Raw genomic sequence first — 22,767 nt, 5'->3', positions numbered from 1 at the left:
TACACATAGACACATACACACAGAGGATACACATAGACACAGAGAAACAGAAAGATTTCCTAATAACACATCAAGCTGGCATTTAAAATTCTATAAAAGTAAATAAATAAATAAAAACTTCTCAACAATTATTACTCATGCAAAAATGGAAATGTAATATCTGTGTCTAAACAAATATAATTTAATTAACATACAAATAGACCAGATACTCAACAAGAAACTAAAACATATCACAGTTTAAATATTTAAACCAAACTGTATTTGGCTAGTCTATTTCTTTTTCCTTGAAAATTTAAAAGGCTAACGTCTTTGAACCAACAAAACACATTAATTTAATAAAAGAGAAAATGAGAGTTCAGTTATAAGAAAAAAGAGGTATCCGAGAAAGAAGCAGAAAGCATGCACAAGCTCAAAAGGAGCAAGACAGTTTGCATGTGTATTCTATATGACCTGAATCGGCTACTTTCCCCTGAACAAAAATGTTCATTTTGGTAAGAAAACATTCATTACAATAAAGCAAGCAATGGATGGATTACAGGAATCATTTCTGGGTATAACAGCTGTGGCTTAATGTGTTATTTTAAATTCACTTATTAAAATGAGAATCTCTATGGGAAATAAGAGCAAATAAAGTGAAGCACAGCATGAAAAATTTTACTGAGAAAGGTGCTAATTAAATTGCTAATAATATAATGTAATTAACCATTTTATGTTTTTTAATAGGCCATGGCTCTCTCATCAATATTTCAATTCAAAGGCTTTACATTTCAATTCTGAGTACTATCAAAACAGCTAAAAATTAGATTCAAAATGCTTTCAAAAATTCCTGTTTATTTTCTTTTGAAACAACATTGGAAAATATAACACACAGAAAGTAATCTTAAGGTGGCCTAAAAACTAAGGGTTAGAATTTTTATCTCACCCAGCTAGCTAAGCTGACATTCAGAAAAAGTTGATAACTGGTCTTATGTCTGAAAACAAAGACTAAATATTTAATATTTCCATGACCCTTAGTTTGCAGAAAGATGTTACTTTCCATTTGACAGAGGTCAAGAATCAAATTCACTTCAATTAATACAATACTTTTGAAGGATTTTAAAACTGCTCTGTACCACTTAAAAACAAAATTTAAAACATGAATAAAGAAATAAAATATTATTAGAATAATAAAGCAACTAGATAATACTACTATCACTCCATCTTCACAAATTTACAGCTGTGAAAATTTGCCACTGTTCTGTTTTGAACCATGTTTCATTACTGACTATGTCTTATAATAGCCATTAGAAGTCAGGATCTGAATTCTATGGCCAAATGTCTGCCCTAGACCTACTTGGAAGATTCAGAATAGCCAGAGACGCCGTTTGGACAAAGACAATGTTATCTAACAAAAGTGGCCCTGACCTAAATTAACAAAGAGCATATGCTGCATCATTCATTTAAAGTTTTACCTCTTGAGGAAGTTCTAGCTTAGAACGGTCAGTTCCTTCTTTTGACTGAAGGCCCATCAGATAAGGGACAGGAGCATCAAGAAAGTGTAGCAGAGAAGCAGGGAGGATGGGCACATAAACATGCTGCCACTGAAATGGGAACAGAAGTGTGGTGATGCCTTCAGCCACAGTCATCAGGCGCTGATAATCTGTACAGAACAACAAGAACAGAAACGGAGGGCAAGATTCCAAGTCAAAACATGATCACTGCATTCAGCTTAAAAACATCAATTTCCAGAAAAATTCTTGCGCTAAAATCCTAAAGTGCTAACATTCTTGTGCTACATTCTTGAGCTAAAATGCTTCTTCATGACCACACAGAAAAGAAGTCAGTTCTATCCCACCATAATCAAAGAGCTGAAAGGTTTCACTTGAATGATTTTCAGGGGTGTATGAGTAGGTGGGAAACATCATCAAACTTTTGTTTATGAAAACACTGGTATGTGAACTGACATTCCTTTAAAATGCAAAGCAAACAAGAACTAATAAAATTGTTCTTGACATTTCTTCCATTGAAAATGTGTAAGAATACTGCTGCTGCTGCTGCTGCTAGGTCGCTTCAGTCGTGTCCGACTCTGTGCGACCCCATAGACGGCAGCCCACCAGGCTCCCCCATCCCTGGGGTTCTCCAGGCAAGAACACTGGAGTGGGTTGCCATTTCCTTCTCCAAGAATACTGCTATTGATCCCTTTTTATATACACGTATTATCTAAGCAATCCTCAATTAAGAGGCTCTTTTTTTCTTGTATAAATGATCATGGCTATAGCCTATAGTTGTCCTGATTATATTTATTTTAGCCTTCATTTCGGGGATACACACAGTCTACACTTCCTAAGTTAACCTCCAACTGAAATTCAGAGACAAAATGGAAAGTTACTGGAAAATTAAAGGTTGCTTTTCTTATTGTTTTAGCTCATGTAAACCATGAGCTAATTTATCAAAACTAAAAACTGTCCACAATATTAAAATGCCTCTTTCCTCCTCACAGTTTTACTGAAATATAACATATAATATTATATTAGTGTTAGGTATATAACATGATAATTTGATATATGCATAAACAGGAAAATATATTACCACAATAAGTTCAGCTAATATTCACTAACTCACATAGTTACAAATGAAGTACCCTCTAAAACCACTCTGCCATGGATGCTATACATACATATGTCTATTGTTGTTTGTTGTTTAGCTGCTAAGTCTTGTCGGATTCTTTTATGACCGACCCCATGGACTGTAGCCCATCAGGCTGATCTATCCATGGGATGTGCCAGGCAAGAATACTGGAGTGGGTTGCCATTTCCTTCTCCAGGGGATCTTCATAACCCAGAGATAGAACCTGCATTTCCAGCAATTGGCAGGAGCCACCAGTGGTACAGACATATGTCTATAATCCCTATTTAAACCTTTGGAGGCACACATGTCATAACTTAATTTACAAGGTAATATTGTGCATACAACACATACGTGAACTACCTAGGGCAGCACCCTATAATCAGTTAATGTTTCTGCAGCAAACTATATGAGTGTCCGAGTATACCCAAAAAATCTAAATAGGGTCACGCTGGTTCAGATCTAATTTTACTAATAAATGAGTTACCAAAAAATGTTTGGTCTTCAGAATGGATATTGTAGAATTGTAATAATTCTCTCACAGAATTCACTGTGCACAAATACAGTAAAATCTGAGGGAGCAGGCTTTGGGGGAGACTTTTTTAAAAAGTTAAGGGAAATGAGCCGATGCTACTTGGTTCATATCAACTCAAAGAACACCCAAAACACACAAGCAAGATGTTTTCCATTAAAATTTTTCTTGTGTTGTTTTATAATCTGTAAATGACTACTTTTAATAGTCTACAATAGGATTTTGGTCATGAATTATCATCTACCCACAGCCTACATGTATTTTAAAATTCCCTCATCTGATTCATTATTAAGTGTTAGGTGAAAACCTGCTTAGCAGAGCACTTCTAAAAAATATATACCAGGCAGCTTGAAGAAAGAGGGTGCTTCGTATTTCGTGGGTTGCACAGTGACCTTGCTTGTAGTGGATGGTCCCGTGGGGCTGCTTATACTCAACAGAACAGCATGGTTCAGCTGTGAGCATCCCATCAGTCTGTGGTGACAGGAAGGCTGAGCTGTGAGAGCTACATCAGTTCCTGGGTTTCAGGGTTTTTAAAATTTCTTTCTCAATTATATGCCAGACACAGGTGAAATGTTCAGGGTTTTAAGCAGTCAGATTGTCTGCCAGTTATCTACTGATCTATTTACTGAGCTCCAAATTCACTCTGCAGGTGGTCTATGAAAATGGACTGGCCAGTTAGCATGTTCTCTTTTACAGTGAGCACACAGTGAGGCTTTGCCAGTAGAGATAACTAGAGAGACACTGCAGGAGGAAGGGCTTCTCTTAATGGTTTTGGAGTACAGTGGATAAGGTGCAGTGTTTTGTGTGCTTTTTTTCCCACTGCATGGCTGATCAGTGGTGTGGATCTGTAAGGACGTCTGATGGTCCACTTTCCTGGCCTCACACCTAGAGTGGGCAGTCTCAGTGACTAGGCCCTCCTAATAAGGATAGGGCATACTCATATCTCACAGCGACTGCTCACTTGGACCTAGAAGGTTTGTTTTCTGCTTGTCTGACTGAGGATCAGTTCCAGCCCAAGCAACCCATTGGCCTCCACCATCCAATGAGCTGTAACCACACCTTCCTCAATGAAGTATGAACCTTAGCCTTGGGAAGTAGGCCTCCTTCCAAGTTGGTCCTTCCTAGGATACCCTTTAGAGTGTTCTTCATGTCTTTATAGTTACTTTCCTATTATAGCTTAATAATTCTTCACATCACATTCCTCTATTTAAGTTACTATGTGGTTTAACCTGTCTCCTGATTGGACCAATGCTGAAAGGCAGAGGGTTTTAAGCACTCAAATCAAATCCCTAGCAGCTTGGCTACTTTATTTACTGTTAATGGGAAAATGTTTAATCTCAAAGGAAAAATAACTTCTTTAAGGAATGGCAACCAGCCATCTTAGGCTATTTTCTTGCTTTAATTATGGAAAACTTTCACATGGGGAAGTGAAAACAAATTATATGTTTTCCACCTTTCTAGCAGACATGAAAGACTGATATACATAGTTTATTTTTCCTTCGCCACAATTCTACCCACTTGTTACGTGTGTTCCATGTCTATTCTTCTTTCTAGTTCTGCTTTCTCAAGGACAGTATAAATGCCACATGCTTTTTAATAATGCACTTACTTAGCAGAAACAAGGCAATTTTTTAACTGAATCAAGAAATAAAAGTTAGTTTTCTCCTCTAAACATTTTTTTTTTAATTAAATAACTTAGGAAAATTATTTTTTCTTTGATACTCAACATGATGAATGTGTAGTAAGTTTCCATATTTAAGATATATCTCAGCTTCATAATTTGGTCCTTTCTTGCCTCATTTCTCACCACCACATATGTAGCCAAATCATATGCTAGCAATTCAGTTCTGAACATGACAGGTCCCTGTGCCTCTGTAATCCTTTCCCTCTGCCCAGGATGTCTCTTTCCCTTGCAGCACCTGGCTAAGTTCCACTTTTTCTTTAGGCAGTGGTTCCTTTGGAAAGCATTCCCTAAATACTTTTTATTGGCACTACAGTCCCTTCCACATGCTTCCACAGTATCCCACCTCTATTTTCATCACAGTAATTATTCCTACCAATAAAACTATCAAAATTCTATTATAATTATCTATTTATGTGTCTCTCCTCTCTTCCCTGCTAACCATCATTTGCTAGAGCACCAGTAACTATATTTTTAATCTCAGAGTTTCCAGCACTTGGAACCTGGCCTACTACATTGTGAATAGTCAACAAATGTACACTGAGGAATTATTATGTGAACATCTAAGGCATGTAAAATGAAATAAAACTATCGGACATTATGCTTGACCATGTTTTACAATAAAACACAGTCAAAAACTTGCCTACCAGTGGCAAAGGCACAGACCCTGAGATGGCCTGGCCTCTGCTATCTCATCCCTGGGATTTGGCAACTGTCTGCCAGCATCACTGTGGAGAATAAGTCTGCCCTATGGGGACAGTCAAATAGCTTGAGGCTGGAACTGAGATTGGGAGCACAGGACCCAGGGTACAGCCTTAGGAGATGGCTGAGTGACACAGGTCAGGTCCAGTGCTGGCTGGTGGTGCAACAGCCCATGGAAAGGCCGCTCTTACTGGGGTTTACATATTACGAAGCACTGCCAATAGAGGTGTGAAGATGGTGGTGTCCAGCATACCTTTGGTGAACATCCTGATGAAAGCTGGAAGATTACACATGTACTAACCCAGGGCAGTGACTAGTTACTGACTGAGCCAGACTGGCTTTGAGGCCTTGGACCTGACTAGTTCACAAAGATATCTCAAAAGGCAGATTACAAATTCAAATGAGCATTTTAAAAATTACCCTCAATGATGGCTGAAGAGTGAGCTATATTTTGCTTATCAGATTGACAAAGATTAAAAAAGAAAAGCACAGCAAAAATATGGAGGAAAGAGTATTCTCATACATTGTCTTATAAAGGCGGCATAAATTGCTAGACCTCCGTACTCGGCAATATTTTTCAAAAGCTTAAAAATAAACAGATCATCTGACCCAGAAAATCTAGTTAATTTATCACATAAATAAACAAAAACATATGTACATGGATGCTTAAAGTGTATAAAGTGTTATTTGTAACAGTAAACTATTCACAATATCCTAAGTAACTAACAAAAGGGTTAGATTTATGGCCACTTATATAATGAAATATACTAAAGCTATTAAGAGCATATCCATATTATTACCATGGAAAACCAAAATGTGTTTGACAGCAGTAGGAAGCAGCTAGGTACTAAAAACTTGCTGAAATTCCCCTTAGGGAATTTGGGTACTTTGGGTACATATACCCAGAGAACCAGTTAGAACTGGAAATGGAACAACAGACTGGTTCCAAATAGGAAAAGGAGTACATCAAGGCTGTGTATTGTCATCCTGCTTATTTAACTTATATACAGAGTACATCATGAGAAACTCTGGGCTGGAAGAAACATAAGCTGGAATCAAGATTGCCGGGAGAAATATCAATAACCTCAGATATGCAGATGACACCACCCTTATGGCAGAAAGTGAAAGGAACTAAAAAGCCTCCTGATGAAAGTCAAAGAGGAGAGTGAAAAGCTGGCTTAAAGCTCAACATTCAGAAAACTAAGATCATGGCATCTGGTCCCATCACTTCATGGGAAATAGATGGGGAAACAGTGGAAACAGTGTCAGACTTTATTTTTCTGGGCTCCAAAATCACTGCAGATGGTGACTGCAGCCATGAAATTAAAAGATGCTTACTCCTTGGAAGGAAGGTTATGACCAACCTAGATAGCATATTGAAAAGCAGAGACATTACTTTGCCAACAAAGGTCCATCTAGTCAACGCTATGGTTTTTTCAGTGGTCATGTATGGATGTGAGAGTTGGACTGTGAAGAAGGCTGAGCGCTGAAGAATTGATGCTTTTGAACTGTGGTGTTGGAGAAGACTCTTGAGAGTCCCTTGGACTGCAAGGAGATCCAACCAGTCCATCCTAAAGGAGATCATTCCTGGTGTTCATTGGAAGGACTGGCGCTGAGGCTGGAACTCTTATACTTTGGCCACCTCATGCAAAGAGCTGACTCACTGGAAAAGACCCTGATGCTGGGAGGGATTGGGGGCAGGAGGAGAAGGGGACGACAGAGGATGAGATGGCTAGATGGTATCACCGACTCAATGCACATGAGTCTGGGTGAACTCTGGGAGTTGGTGATGGACAGGGTGGCCTGGCGTGCTGTGATTCATGGGGTTGCAAAGAGTCGGAGTCAGACACGACTGAGTGACTGAACTGAACTGAACCCAAAGAACTGAAGGGAGAGTGCTGAAGATATAGTCAAATGTCTATGTTTATAGTACCATTATTCACAGTAGCCAAGGTGGAAACAAAATGGGTGAATGGATAAACAAAATGTGGTATATACATATAATGGAATGCTTTTTTGCTTTTCTTTTTAAAAAAAATTTATACAATGGAATGTTATTCAGCCTTAAGAAGGAAGGAAATCCTGGCATATGCTACAATGTGGATGAACCTTAAGGACATTATGCTAAGTGAAATAAGCGAGTCACAGAAAGACAAATATTGTATAATTCCACTTAGATGAGGTACTTAAAGTAGTCAATTCATAGAAACAAATGAAGAATGGTGGTTGTCAGGAAGGGACTAAGAGGACTAGGAAACGGGGAGTTACTGTTGAATGGGTATAGAGCTTCAGTTTTGCAAGATGAAAAACCTCTGGAGACTGGTTGCAAAATAATCTAAATATACTTAGTGCAATGTGAATATACTGAATTTTTCACTAAGCAGTAGTTACGATGGTAAATTCATACATCTTTTTTTTCTTACTACAATTTTAAAAACTTACTGAATCTAATCTATATGGAAATAATCTGGGAAGTGGAATCCCCCCCAAAATGGATCTATAAGAATAAATAATTTGAATCTGACTTGAAAATGATTTTTTATTTGATATGAGATCACTTTTTAAAGTATATATAGGTTTCAAAGACAAATAGGCTTGCAAAATAGGTAATGAAATATATATTCAATGAAATTGTTTCCTATATTAAAGGTCTTGTTTAATTCATAATTTTAAATGTACTTCGTATAAATATCTTTATTCATAAAAATATAATTTTCTAACACTCATGAGGATCTGTGAATAGTATCTTTTATTGCTTCAACAATGGTTAAAACAAAAATGAAATATTTACACGCATACTGTGTACTTAAATTATTTAATGTAGGTTATTGGTAATTGCTGGTAAAAGAGAAAAAAGATCTGCATTATTTCCCTTTTTATGTTACTAACAGTTATATTATACCTAGCATTTGTTATATTCTGTAATAACTGTCACAGTCTGTTCATTTTTAGTTCAGTGATCTGTTTTAAACATTTTTATTTATGACAGTGTTATGGACTAGGGCTCCAAAACTAATCTATAAAATGGTAAATGAAATAACAATTAAACACCCAGTACATGACCATATGAATTTGCAAAAAAATATAAAGGAAGTCACTGAAGGCCGGGAACAAAATGGGAGCGAGAGATCAGTGTGGTAAAGCTGAAATGTCTGGCTGTCTTTGGAGTGTTTACTGAACTAAGGTGGCCTAGAGCGTCAGTATTACTTTTGTGCATGCTGAGGGATAAAGTTCAAGAAGGGCTAGAATTAAAATGGTAGATCCTCTTGCAAAAAAGTCAGATCTAAAAAGGGCAAAAAACTCAGGGAAAGGAGACCAAGAAAGGAAAAACTGAAACAAAAATGATTACAACAAAGTCTGTATTGCCAACGAAAGTTGTCTGCTCTGGACCTGGCCCTGGCCCAGGCCCAGGGAGGAAGGTAGAAAAAAGCCTTCCTGCAAACTCCTATCTACTGTCTAGTTTTCAAAGGTGTTTAGGGCTCTCATGCTATTTGTAAGGCCCAAAGAAAGACTCATAGTGAAAACTATAACTTAAAGTAAACTAATCTGTGTTGCCAGTGAATTCAGGTACTAAACCCTCCCTGAAGGAATAAATCCTCAATCCTCAACTCATGAGATACTGAATTTATGTGAAAAAGAATATAAGATGTGTATGTTTAATGCATTTAAGGAAATTAAGGGAAAAATTAGGAGTAAAACTATTTATAGGACCACTGAAATTAAAATGTCAAAGGAAGGGTTAACTATGGATTAAACATGGGCAAAAGGAGAATAAGGTGAGAGATAAATTAACCAGAATACAGCAAAGAGACAGACAGAAAAAGAGGTCGAAAGATATGGAAGACTAAGCAAGACAGAGTAACACATTTAATTAAAGTTTCAAGACGATAAAAAAAGAAAAAAGACATATGGAAGTAAAATTCAGAAAGAAAACTGAGAATTTTCCAAAACTGGTGAGAAATATTAATCCTAGATTTCAGGAAACACAATGAATCACACCAGGACAAATAAAGAAACCCTCATCTAGATAAATCACAGTACAAATATGGGACACCAAGGACAAACAGAAAATCATATATACAGCCAGAATGAAAAAAGATTTCTGGCCAAGGAATGACAATGAGAGTGACTGTAATAAATGACTTCTCATTCAAATGAGAATGGAATGGTTTCAAGAAGATATTGGAATATAATGTGCTAAGAGGGAGAGGAAAACAAACCTTTCAGTACAGAATTTAATATCTAATGAAACCATCTTTCAAAAACAAGGACAAATTTAAAACACTGTTAGATGAACAAAATCTAATAGAGAACGTCACCTCACTTAAGGAACTTGTAAGGATAAACTTTAGGAATAAGGAGACTAATCCCAGAAGAAATATTTAAGATACAAAATGGAATGTGAATTTTCAACAAAGAGCAATTATGAGTAAGTTTAAGCAAAATCAAGTATAGCAAATAAATATATCTAACTTGCTGCTGCTGTTGCTAAGTCGCGTCAGTCATGTCCGACTCTGTGCAACCCCATAAACGGCAGCCCACCAGGCTCCCCCATCCCTGGGATTCTCCAGGCAAGAACACTGGAGTGGGTTGCCATTTCCTTCTCCAATGCAGGAAAGTGAAAAGTGAAAGTGAAGTCGCTCAGTCGTGTCCGACTCCTAGCAACCCCATGGACTGCAGCGCACCAGGCTCCTCCGTCCATGGGATTTTCCAGGCAAGAGTACTGGACTGGGGTGCCATTGCCTTCTCCCATATCTAACTTGAGGGATTATTAAAATTTTGAACAACTATAATAAGTAAGCCATGATGGGGGTGGCTGAAGTCAAAGCATTTTTAGAGTATCTGTATTTTAAAGATTCTTATTAACATAATACTGAGTATTCACGTTAAAATCTCAAAGCTTATCATTAATAAAGGGAAACAAAGCAAATCACATCTACAATAATTAAATTTAAAAAATGAATGAGAAAAATCTTTCAATTATTTCAAAAGAAGGCAAAAAAGAAAAAAGGATAAAGGCAAATGGTTAAAATAAGTGAAAATTTTAAAATCATTAGAATTTAAATAATGAAAATACCAGATACTAAGACTTCATGGCAAATAGATGGGGAAACATGGCAACAGTGAGAGACTTTATTTTTTGGGGCTTCAAAATCACTGCAGACAGTGACTGCAGCCATGAAATTAAAAGACGCTTGCTCCTTGGAAGAAAAGCTATGACCAAGCTAGACAGCATATTAAAAAGCACAGACATTACTTTGCCAACAAAGGTCTGTCTAGTCAAAGTTATGGTTTTTCCAGTAGTCATGTATGGATGTGAGAGTTGGACTATAAAGAAAGCTGAGCACTGAAGAATTGATGCTTTTGAACTGTGGTGTTGGAGAAGACTCTTGAGAGTCCCTTGGACTGCAGAGAAGATCCAACCAGTCCATTCTAAAGGAAATCAGTCCTGACTATTCATTGGAAGGACTGATGCTGAAGCTGAAGCTCCAACACTTTGGCCACCTGAAGTGAAGAACTGACTCATTGGAAAAGATTCTGATGCTGGAAAAGACTTAAGTTAGGAGGAGACGGGGAAGACAGAGGATGAGATGGTTGGATGGCATCAACGACTCAATGGACATGAGTTTGAGTAAACTTTGGGAGTTCGTGATGGACAGGGAGGCCTGGCGTGCTGTAGTCCATGGAGCTGCAAGGAGTCAGACACAACTGAGTGACTGAACTGAACTGAATTGAAGACTTGTAGGGTACAACTAAAACAGCACTCAAACGCTTAAGATGCTAATATTTGGGGGTGGGGTGGGCCCAATGCAAATAAAAAACAAATCCATAAATTAATAAAATACAAAATAAAGATACAACAGAAAATACAAACAAAGGTAAATGTTCTTTATAAAGAGTAGTAAAACTGACATACTTTATGAGAAAATAATCAAGAGAAAAAAGAGAGCAGGCACAAATAAATAACATTAGGGATGAAAAGGGGAACAAAACTACAGACATAGCAGAGATTAAGATGATAGGAAATATAATTAAGACTTTATGTCAATAAACTGAAAGGTAAGAGAATTTTTCCTAGATAAAACAGAAATAAACAAAAATTGATTCAAGAAGGAATAGAGGGAGCTTCTAGGTTGGCGAACACATTGAGGTGGGGGAGGAGGCCACCCTCCAGGCACGGAAGCTATGCGTTCCTCCTCACATATGTTCTCCTATACATCTCCTCCATTTGGCTGTTTCTGAGTTGTAGCCTTTGTGATAAATGGTGACAGTAAGTAAAGTGCTTCCCCGAGTTCTATGAGCTGCTCTAGTGAATTATGGAACCTGAAAGAAGGGTCATGGGAAATCCTGAATTCACAGTTGGCTGGACAGAAATGTGGGTAACCTGATCACCCTATTTGTGGCTGGTGACTGAAGTGAGGGCAGTTCTGCAGAACCAAAACTTTAAACCTGATGTTAAATCCAGCTGGTTAGTGTCAGAAGTGAACTGAGTTGCCAGTATCACGTCTGATGGATGTCAGGAAAGGAAAAAAACTCTCATTCAGTGTCAGAAAATGTGGGAGCTAATAGAATGACTTAGGTTTGTAGAAACATGTGGTCTGGGGAGAGAAAGGATGAGGAGCAGGGCAGGATATGAGGAACTGTTGACCCCTGGGAGGCCTCATGGTTAATCACGGTATACAGCAAAAGCTGTGCTGAGATAAATTACGAAGGTAAAAGTTATCAATGGAATTTACTGATGGATCTAACTCCTGGGGAGTTGTTTCAATGGATGCATAAAGAAACCAGTAAGAAAAAAAGTGACACACGCAATTCCTTGATTGATTTAGCTAGAACAGCTAAAACAAAATTAAAAAAGACTGCAAGGTCAAATTTTGTTGCTGGGCAATCTAGCTTCAAAGCTGCCCCCAAAGGGAACAATTATCTGGGGACAAACGTCACCAAGGTTCACTGTTGGGGGTGGGAAGGGCAAAACCAAGAAACTACTGAGAACAGGGGCTTACTGTGAAGGAACTATCATTTCCTTTGTAGACTGGCACCACCAGCTTCCTGAAGAAGCTTTACTAAAGGACTAAGAAAGAAATTTAGGAGCAGTATATTCATTTTTAAATGCTGCAGAGTGGAAGGGTTGATGCAGGACCACAGCTAACTATGGGACAATCACAGATGGCTATCCATGACACAAACACGACAGTGGGTTATCCCTGAGAGAACAGCCAGCCTAGTGAACTGGATAAAAGCTACTATGTTTACACAAAGAACAGGGACTGCCTGACTCCCTCTAAAAATGTGAAGTAGAACACCCCAGATGAATTCACCCCATAAGCGGCTTCGCTTTCACTTTTCACTTTCATGCATTGGAAGAAGGAAATGGCAACCCACTCCAGTTCTTGCCTGGAGAATCCCAGGGGTGGAGGAGCCTGGTGGGCTGCTGTCTATGGGGTCGCAGAGTCGGACCTGACTGAAGCGACTTAGCGGCAGCAGAAGAGGAGTGGAAAAAGAGGAAAAAGAAAGAAAGGCGTCACAGGACTCATCCCGGAAGGATGGAAATCTGTGGATGGTTATTAAGAAATGGGATGAATAAAATGGGCATTGATGGGGTTGAAACAAAGGTCTTTTTAAAAATATATATTTTTATTTATTTACTTGGCTGCCTTGGGCCTTTGTTGCAGCACTCAGGTTTACTAAACCCATGTGGGATCTGAGCTCTTCCATCAGGGATCAAAATCATGTCCCCTGCATTGCAAAGTAGATCCCTAACCACTGGACCAGAGACTGGGTGGATCAAAGGGATCCTGCTGCTGCTGCTGCTGCTGCTGCTAAGTTGCTTCAGTCATGTCCGACTCTGTGCGACCCCACAGACGGCAGCCCACCAGGCTCCCCCGTCCCTGGGATTCTCCAGGCAAGAACACTGGAGTGGGTTGCCATTTCCTTCTCCAATGCAGGAAAGTGAAAAGTCAAAGTGAAGTTGCTCAGTCGTGTCCGACTCTTAGCAACCTCATGGACTGCAGCCCACCAGGCTCCTCCGTCCACGGGATTTTCCAGGCAAGAGTACTGGAGTGGGGTGCCATTGCCTTCTCCGGGGACCCTGATAGTACCCTTATATAAAACAGCGTTAAACTAGTTGAGTCTATCTACCCCAGTTTGGACAAATTTAAGACACAGGGAAAGCAATGATTATAATGAGAAACTGTACAGGATAACAGGCAGATTATTTGAGATGAAGACTGACAAGAAGGACCGAAGTCTCTTGGCTCAAACCCCCTGCTGGCTAAAATGATCAGGGAAGAGAAGTTTCTGGGACTCCTTTCCTTAGATGGGACCACATGGACTATGATACCAAAATCTTCTGGTGAAGTCTTAACACAGGCTACAATTTGATTGAGAGAATATGAAAAAAGTTAAGGTTGACTGGATTAAGGTGAAAGTCTGGGTGAAAACTGAATCTTTCAACAGGCTTTGTTGTTGTTGTTCAGTCTCTAAGCTGTGTCCAACTCTCTGCCACCCCATGGACTGCAACACGCCAGGCTTCCCTGTCCTTCACTATCTCCCAGAGTTAGTTCAAACTCATGTCCATTGAGTCAGTGATGCCATTCAACCATCTCATTCTCTGTTGCCCTCTTCTCTGCTTGCCCTCAATCTTTTCCAGAATCAGGGCCTTTTCCAGTGAGTCAGCTCTTCACATCAGGTGGCCAAAGTATTGGAGCTTCAGCTTTAGCACTGGTCCTTCCAAGGAATTTTCAGGGTTGATTTCCTTAAGATTAACTGCTTTGATCTGCTTGCAGTCCAAGGGACTCTCAAGAGTCTTCTCCAGCAGCAGAATCTAAAAGCATCAATTCTTCTGTACTCAGCTTTCTTTATGGTTCAACTCTCACATCTATACATGACTACTGGAAAAACTATATGGACCTTTGTCAGCAAAGTGATGTCTCTTCATTTTATATGTTGTCTAGGTTGGTCATAGCTTTTCTCTCAAGGAGCAAGAGTCTTTGAATTTCATGGCTGCAGTCACCATCCACAGTGATTTTAGAGCCCAAGGAAATAAAGTCTGTCATTGTTTCCACTTTTCATCCATCTTATTTGCCATAAAGTGATGGGACTGGATACTATGATCTTTGCTTTTTGAATGTTGAGTTTGAAGCCAGCTTTTTCACTCTTTTTCACCTTCATCAAGAGGCTCTTTAGTTCCTCTTCACTTTCTGCCATTAGAGTGGTATCATCTGTGTATCTAAGGTTGTTGATATTTCTCCCATCAATCTTGATTCCAGCTTGTGAGTCATCCAGCCCAGAATTTCGCATGATGTACTCTGCGTAGAAATGCAATAAGCAGGGTGGCCATATACAGCCTCGATGTACTCCTTTCCCAATTTTGAACCAGTCTGTTGTTCCATGTCTGGTTCTACCTACTGCTTCTTAATCTGCATACACATTTCTCAGGAGGCAGTAAGACGGTATTTCCATCTCTTGAAGAATTTTCCACAGTTTGCTGTGATCCACATAGTGAAAGGCTTTAGCATAGTCAATGAAGCAGATGTTTTTCATGAATTCTCTTGCCTTTTCTATGATCCAGCAGTTGTCAGCAATTTGATCTCTGGTTCCTCTGCCTTTTCTAAATCCAACTTGTACATCTGGAAGTTCTCCATTCATGGACTGCTGAAGCCAAGCTTAAAGGATTTTGAGCATAATCTTGGTAGTATATGAAATGAGTGCAGCTGTATAGTAATCTGAACATTCTTTGGCATTGCCTTTCTTTGGGACTGGAATGAAAACTGATCTTTTCCAGTGCTGTGGCCACTGCTGAGTTTTCTAAATTTGCTGGCATATTGAGTGCAGCACTTTAAAGGCATCCTCCTTTAGGATTTGAAATAGCTCAACTGGAATTCCATCCCCTTTACTAGCTTTGTTCATAGTGATACTTTCTAAGGCCCACCTGACTTCACACTCCAGGATGTCTGGCTCTATGTGAGTGACCACACCATCATGGTTATCTGGGTCATTAAGACCTTTTTTGTACAGTTCTGTGTATACGTGCCACCTCTTCTTAACATCTTCTTCTTCTGTTAGGTCCTTGCCATTTCTACCCTTTTTTTGTGTCCATCTTTCCATGAAATGTTCCCTTGGTATCTCTAATTTTCTTGAAAATATCTCTATTTTTCCCCATTGTATTGTTTTCCTTTATTTCTCTGCATTGTTCACTTAAGAAGCCTTTCTTATCTTTCTTTGCTAGTCTCTGGAATTCTGCATTCAGTTGGGTATATCTTTCCCTTTCTATTTGCCTTCTGCTTCTCTTCTTTTCTCAGCTATTTGTAAGACCTCCTCAACAACCACTTTGACTTTTTGCATTTCTTTTTCTTGGGGATGGTTTCGATCACTACCTCTTGCACAATGTTATGAACCTCTGTCCATAGTTCTTCAGGCACTCTGTTTACCAAGTCTAATTCCTTGAATCTATTCATTACCTCCACTGTATAATCATAAGGGATTTGACTTAGGTCATATCTGAATGGCCTAGGCTTTCCTGGTGGCTCAGACAGTGGAATCTGCCTACAATGCAGGAGATCCAGGTTTGATCCCTGGGTTGGGAAGACCCCCTGGAGAAGGGAATGGGAACCCACTCCAGTATTCTTTTTTTTTTTTTTTATCCCATATGTTTTGGGGGCTTCCCTGCTATCTCAGATGGTAAAGAATCTGCCTGCAATGCAGCAGATCTGGGTTTGATTCCCAGATCGGGAAGATCTAGTGAAAAAGCGAATGGCAACCCATTCCAGTATTCTTGCCTGGAGAATCCCATGAACAGGAGAGCCTGGCGGGCTATAGTCCATGGTGTCTTATGCCCATGAGGTCACACAGAGTTGGACATGACTGAACAACTAACACTTTCACATTCACTGAATGGCCTAGTGGTTTTCACTACTTTCTTCAATTTGAGCCTGAAGTTTGAATTAAGGAGCTGGTGATCTGAGCCACAGTCAGCTCCAGGGCTTGTTTTTGTTCACTGTGTAGAGCATCTCCATCTTCGGCTGCAAAGAATATAATCAAACTGATTTCAGTATGGACCATCTGGTGAAGCCCATGTGTAGAGTCATCCACAGGCTTACTTCAGTGGTTTATAGGAATAGATACTATGTCTAAATGGGATAAATACTATCTATAGATACTATACTAAAGATAGACACTATACTAAAGATACTATGGCTTCCCCCAACATAAAACAGATGGCATGTCAACTGCCCTCCAAGCAATATTAATTGGACATCATGCTAAACGAGAACAAGACTGCCTGAGCCCATACAGTGTTGCAGACAAGAAGCTGGAGCCTGGAGACAAGCTCTGTGCAGCAGCTCTATAGAGAACACAGACTGGCACTTATGGCAAAAGCCTGTGATTGACTCCCCGTGACAAAAAACAACTGAGATTCTGGACTGGAGAACTTCCATTTGAGAGGCAATCACTAGCCTGCTACTGCACATTAGTCTAAATTGCCCCTATAAACTGAAAGACAAAATGATACTGAAACCCTATATAATCATGGTGTCTCGGGTGATCAGAAAAGCACTCTAATGAGGAAGACAATGCACACAAGAGTTTATATAGAATCTTGTTAGGAGGAAAATAGAAGGAGGAGATACAACCAAGAGCTTTTTTTCCCAGAGAACTGACTCTGGAACTGAGTGAGGAGATACCAGATTATATTGTCACTTGGACAGCATAAATACTTCTCAACTGACAAGCATAGAGCTTCTTGGTTATGAGTGACAGATTCAAGGTGAATGGCCATTACTTTGATTGAAGCAAGTAAATACAAATGGGCTCAGTGGACTGACTTGCATGCTGTTTTCTTAGCAGTGATGGAAGAACTAAACAATGGTAAAAGTCCATGCGTGTGCGTGTGCTAAGTCGCTTCAGTTGTGTTCAACTCTTTGTGGCCCCATGGACTATAGCCCGGCAGGCTTCTCTGTCCATGGATTCTCCAGACAAGAATACTGGAGTGGGTTGCTATGCCCTCCTCCAGGGGATCTCCTGACCCAAGGATAAAACCTGCAGCTCCTGAGCCCCCTGCATTACAGGCGGATTCTTTACTGCTGAGCCACCTGGGAAACTCAAAAGTACATATGCTTAGGTTTTTACTGACTCATGCACAGTGGAAAACTGGACTACTAAAAGGATGTCTGTGTAAGGTGCAGCCATATGGAAATCCCTCTGGGAATCCACGGACCACATTAAATAGGACATGCTAACGCTCATCAGAAGAACCCGCTTTCAGGTTTGGGAGGTAACTGTGACCCCCAAGTGGACCTTTTGGTATACTCCCTTGAAGTGCCCACCTAGAGGACTTCAGCAATGCACAGATGGGCTGAATCTATACATAATCTTCTTATAACCTCTGAGGCACAAATTGCCAACAAGAACCATTTTGTCTGCTAACAAGAGAGAGAGAGGCTGCAGATGGCTGTGGGAAGATTCTCCAGGGGGGAAGGCCCTGCTACACATAGCCAGCAAGTAGATTACACTGGATTAATGCCAGCGGCCCTGGTGGGAGGGCTGTAAATGGGTCCCACCAGGAATAGATGCTTCAGACTGGGCTTTGCGGTCTGAAGTAGATGCAAATGCTTAAAATACTAGGAGAGGAGTGGAACAGAAGATACTCTACCAATGTGGGCTGCCAAGTTACACATTTTCAGAGTATGGGACACACATGCTTCACTGCACACAGTGTCCAACAGTGGGTAAAGAGATACCACATCAAACGGACATACGACGATGCTGTTTATCACCCTACAGTAATGGCTTAATTGAGAATTAGAACAGGCAGTTGAAACATGCACTGTCTAAAAGGGTGAGACAGACAAAAGCATAAAGGGCTGACTTATATGCCTTTGCAAGTGTGTAATCACACTCAACTACTATACAGATACCTTTGTGCTTCCCAGGGCAATGCCCTGGGAGACATTTTCATACAACAGGATGACAGACTGAACTAAGCAGTAATAACAATGGGACCAGTAATATGCCAACACTGTCTTAACTGTTAGGATCCTTGTGCTATAAGGGATCACAGTCAAAGACCAGGGAATGGTCTGTGGTATAACAAAAATATTTGACTTTTGTCCCCAGTTGATGACAGTGACAATGATAATGATGATAATGATGACAGAGGAGTGGGAGGGAGATGGGAGAGGAGAAATCACTTCAATTCAGTTCAGTTGCTCAGTCGTGTCCAACTCTTTGCGCCCTCTGCAGCACGCCAGGCCTCCCTGTCCATTACCAACTCCCGGAGTTTACTCAAACTCATGTCCACTGAGTCAGTGATGCCATCCAACCATCTGAGTCAATTCTTTGCATCAGGTGCCAAAGTATTGGAGTTTCAGCTTCAGTATCAGTCCTTCCAGTGAATAGTCAGGGAATACTGATTCCCTGAATTCAAATTAAATATTCAAAGGAAATACCGATTTCCTTTAGGATTGACTGGTTGGCTCTCCCGGCTGTCCAAGGGACTCTCAAGAGTCTTCTCCAACACCAAAGTTCAAAAGCATCAATTCTTCGGCACTCAGCTTTCTTTATAGTCCAACTCTCACATCCTACATGACTACTGGAAAAACCATAGCTTTGACTAGATGGACCTTTGTTGGCAAAGTAACATCTCTGCTTTTTAATATGCTGTCTAGCTTGGTCATAGCTTTTCTTCCAAGGAGCAAGCGTCTTTTAATTTCATGGCTGCAGTCACCATCTGCAGTGATTTTGGAGCCCAAAAAGATAAAGTCTCTCACTGTTTCCATTGTTTCCCCATCTATTTGCCATGAAGTGATGGGACCAGATGCCATGATCTTAGTTTTCTGAATGTTGAGTTTTAAGCCAGCTTTTTCACTCTCTTCTTTCACTTTCATCAAGAGGCTCTTTAGTTCTTTGCTTTCTGCCATAAGGGTGGTTTCATCTGCATATCTGAGGTTACTGATATAGAAAAACCTAAATAAACCATTAAAGATACTGCACTGGTACTTAACATCTTTCCAACAAGACCAAACAGACTGACAGGTTCCCTCAAATAGTCATGGTTCAAACAATGACAATCTTAAATGAATTCTTCTTCATTTTATCTTCCAGAGCAAAATGGAATATTTTTCAACTCATTCTATGAAGCTAGAATAATCTTAATACCAAAAACCAGGTAAGACAGTACAAGAAATAAAAATAAGCCAAATCAATAAAATACATAGATGTAAAACTTCTAATCAAAATATTAGCAAGCCATATGTGAAAATCATGACCAAGGCAGGTTTGTCTCAGGAATATAAGGGCGGAATGTACATTTTTCATCTTACTAAATGATTAAAGTGAGAAAAACAAGATCACCTTACTCGATGCAGAAAGAATACTCAATAATATACAACATGGATTCATGATTTTTAAAAACTTTGAACATGCTAGAGATAAATTAAAAGTCTTTAATTTGGTACAAGATATTTACCAGAAACACCACAGCAAATGTTAAGAGTGAAGCATTAAAAGGATTCTTTATAACATCAGGAAAAAGACAGGATTCCTGCTACTATCAATTCCATTCTGCACAGTACTGAAAAGCCTAGTTAGGACTATAAGACAAGGAAAAAAAGGTGACAAAGATAGAAAATTAAGAAATAAAACCATCATTATTTGTACCTTATCATTTCCTTTGTTGTCATAAATCTTTACCTAGAGACAATAGAGAAAGCCCTTATAAATGGAGAGACATACCATTCTCATGAAAGGGAGGATAATACTCTAAATATGTTAATTGTCTCAAAACTAGATTCAATGAAACTTCAGTAAAAAAGAGGTGGTGAAGAGAACTATCCTACAAGAATCTGAGACTTACTGTAAAGCTGTAGTAATTACAACACTGTAATTTAGTACAGGGAACAAAAAACTGGCAGAATAAACTGACTGTCTAGAAATTCATACAGGAACTTCATATACAGAAATTTACACAAGACAGAGGTGGCACTGCAGACCAGAGTGAAGAAGAATGGTTTATCTAATAACTAGCATAAAATAACTAGCTACAGATATTTCTAAAATATTAAGTTTGATTTCTTACTCACAACATAAACAAAAATTGATTTCTTACAGACTAAGGTCTTACATGCTAAACGTAACTTTAAAACATTTAGGAAAAAATGTAGACCATTTTTATGAACTCAGAATAGAGATCAGATCAGATCAGATCAGATCAGTCGCTCAGTCATGTCCGACTCTTTGCGACCCCATGAATCGCAGCACGCCAGGCTTCCCTGTCCATCACCAACTCCCGGAGTTCACTCAGACTCACGTCCATCGAGTCAGTGATGCCATCCAGCCATCTCATCCTCTGTCGTCCCCTTCTCCTCCTGCCCCCAACCCCTCCCAGCATCAGAGTCTTTTCCAATGAGTCAACTCTTTGCATGAGGTGGCCAAAGTACTGCAGTTTCAGCTTTAGCATCAGTCCTTCCAAAGAAATCCCAGGGCTGATCTCCTTCAGAATGGACTGGTTGGATCTCCTTGCAGTCCAAGGGACTCTCAAGCGTCTTCTCCAACACCACAGTTCAAAAGCATCAATTCTTCAGCGCTCAGCTTTCTTCACAGTCCAACTCTCACATCCATACATGACCACAGGAAAAACCATAGCCTTGACTAGACGGACCTTTGTTGGCAAAGTAATGTCTCTGCTTTTCAATATGCTATCTACTGCTTAGTCATCTGAGTCGTGTCCGACTCTGTGCGACCACAGAGACGGCAGCCCACCAGACTTCCCTGTCCCTGAGATTCTCCAGGCAAGAACACTGGAGTGGGTTGCCATTTCCTTCCCCAATGCGTGAAAGTGAAAAGTGAAAGTGAAGTCGCTCAGTCGTGTCCAACTCTAGCGACCTCATGGACTGCAGCCTACCAGGCTCTTCCATCCATGGGATTTTCCAGGCAAAAGTACTGGAGTGGGGTGCCACTGCCTTCTAGGTTGGTCATAAATTTCCTTCTAAGGAGTACTGCTACTGCTAAGTCGCTTCAGTCATGTCCGACTCTGTGCGACCTCATAGACGGCAGCCCACCAGGCTCCCCTGTCCCTGGGATTCTCCAGGCAAGAACACTGGAGTGGGTTGCCATTTCCTTCTCCAATGCAGGAAAGTGAAAAGTGAAAGTGAAATCACTCAGTCGTGTCCGACTCTTAGTGACCCCATGGACTGCAGCCTACTAGGGTCCTCCATCCATGGGATTTTCCAGGCAAGAGTACTGGAGTAGGGTGCCATTGCCTTCTCCATCCAAGGAGTAAGCATCTTTTAATTTCAATTAAGAGTATCAATTCATCAAAAGATCCCTAAAAGAAAATTAAGAACACAAACTGGAAGGAGATATCTGTTAGTCATGTAACTGACCAAGTTTCTTGAATATGTAATAAAAATTTATTAAGAAAAATTTCTTAATATTAAGTTTTCATTTACTACAAGGTAAAACTAATAGTATAAAGATATTGGCCTAAGCTGTTAAAGTTCTAATGCTTTTGGATACTGGTCAGGGGAATCCATTTTTTGCCATCAAAATATCAAATCTGCTTTTATGATTTATCAGCTCCATAATAAATAAGCTATAAAGTTTGGTTGAGCCTAACTAGCAACCTGTGTTTAGGAGGCTCCCAACTTCTTCAAGAAAATTTCAAGCAGCTTCTACTTTCTGAAAATGTTAATTCATGCCCAGCTTGCAAAGGGAGGAGAGGGAGAGGAGCACTGTGAAGGTTCACAGGCAGCCAGCCCAGCGTGGGCTGTGAGTAACTGCTTATTTCCATTGTGAAGAATCAAAGGACGTAAGCAAGGTCCAAAAGTGTCCTGAGACTTTAATTACTGGTATCAAAAGTTAGACCCTGCTGTTTAAATTCTTTTTATTCTTCCACTGTTTCTTTGAAAAGATGATCAGACTCCAATCTTCCCACTGTCTTGCTCCAAGTATTTCTAGGCCTCAAAGAAAAGTACTCTTTTCTGATTCGGGGTTCTAAAAAAGAGTCTTTACCTCTTGGATTTCTTCTCCGCTAAAATGTCTAGCCAGTTACCACTACAAAGTGACTGATTTACACACTCTTGAAACAAAAGACTGGATAGATTTATATGGGCTGTGGACAAGAATTTCAAATCAGTCTAGAAAGACATCTTCATCACTGAAATCCATCTATACTTTTATTCACTTTGGGTTTTCATAGTAATTGTTCAACATTTGCAATGTTTTAAAATTGTATGACATCAGTGAACAA

The 22,767-nt window shown here is 39.7% G+C and overlaps 1 protein-coding gene across 5 annotated transcripts in view; it reads right to left on the bottom strand.

Moving 5' to 3' along the window:
* Positions 1-22,767, bottom strand: part of DENND5B (DENN domain containing 5B) — a 221,050-nt gene that overhangs the window by 81,299 nt on the left and 116,984 nt on the right. For all 5 annotated transcript variants that reach the window (XM_061417469.1, XM_061417470.1, XM_061417471.1 and 2 more), the window contains one exon: positions 1,452-1,639. In XM_061417469.1, the coding sequence (XP_061273453.1) occupies positions 1,452-1,639 (188 nt within the window). The remainder of the gene's footprint in view (positions 1-1,451; positions 1,640-22,767) is intronic.

This window comes from Bos javanicus, chromosome 5 (genome assembly GCF_032452875.1).
Source record: "Bos javanicus breed banteng chromosome 5, ARS-OSU_banteng_1.0, whole genome shotgun sequence".
In the NCBI taxonomy this organism is placed as follows: domain Eukaryota; kingdom Metazoa; phylum Chordata; class Mammalia; order Artiodactyla; family Bovidae; genus Bos; species Bos javanicus.
The sequence above is the reverse complement of the archived record's forward strand: the minus strand, read 5'-3'. Positions and strand labels throughout refer to the sequence as shown.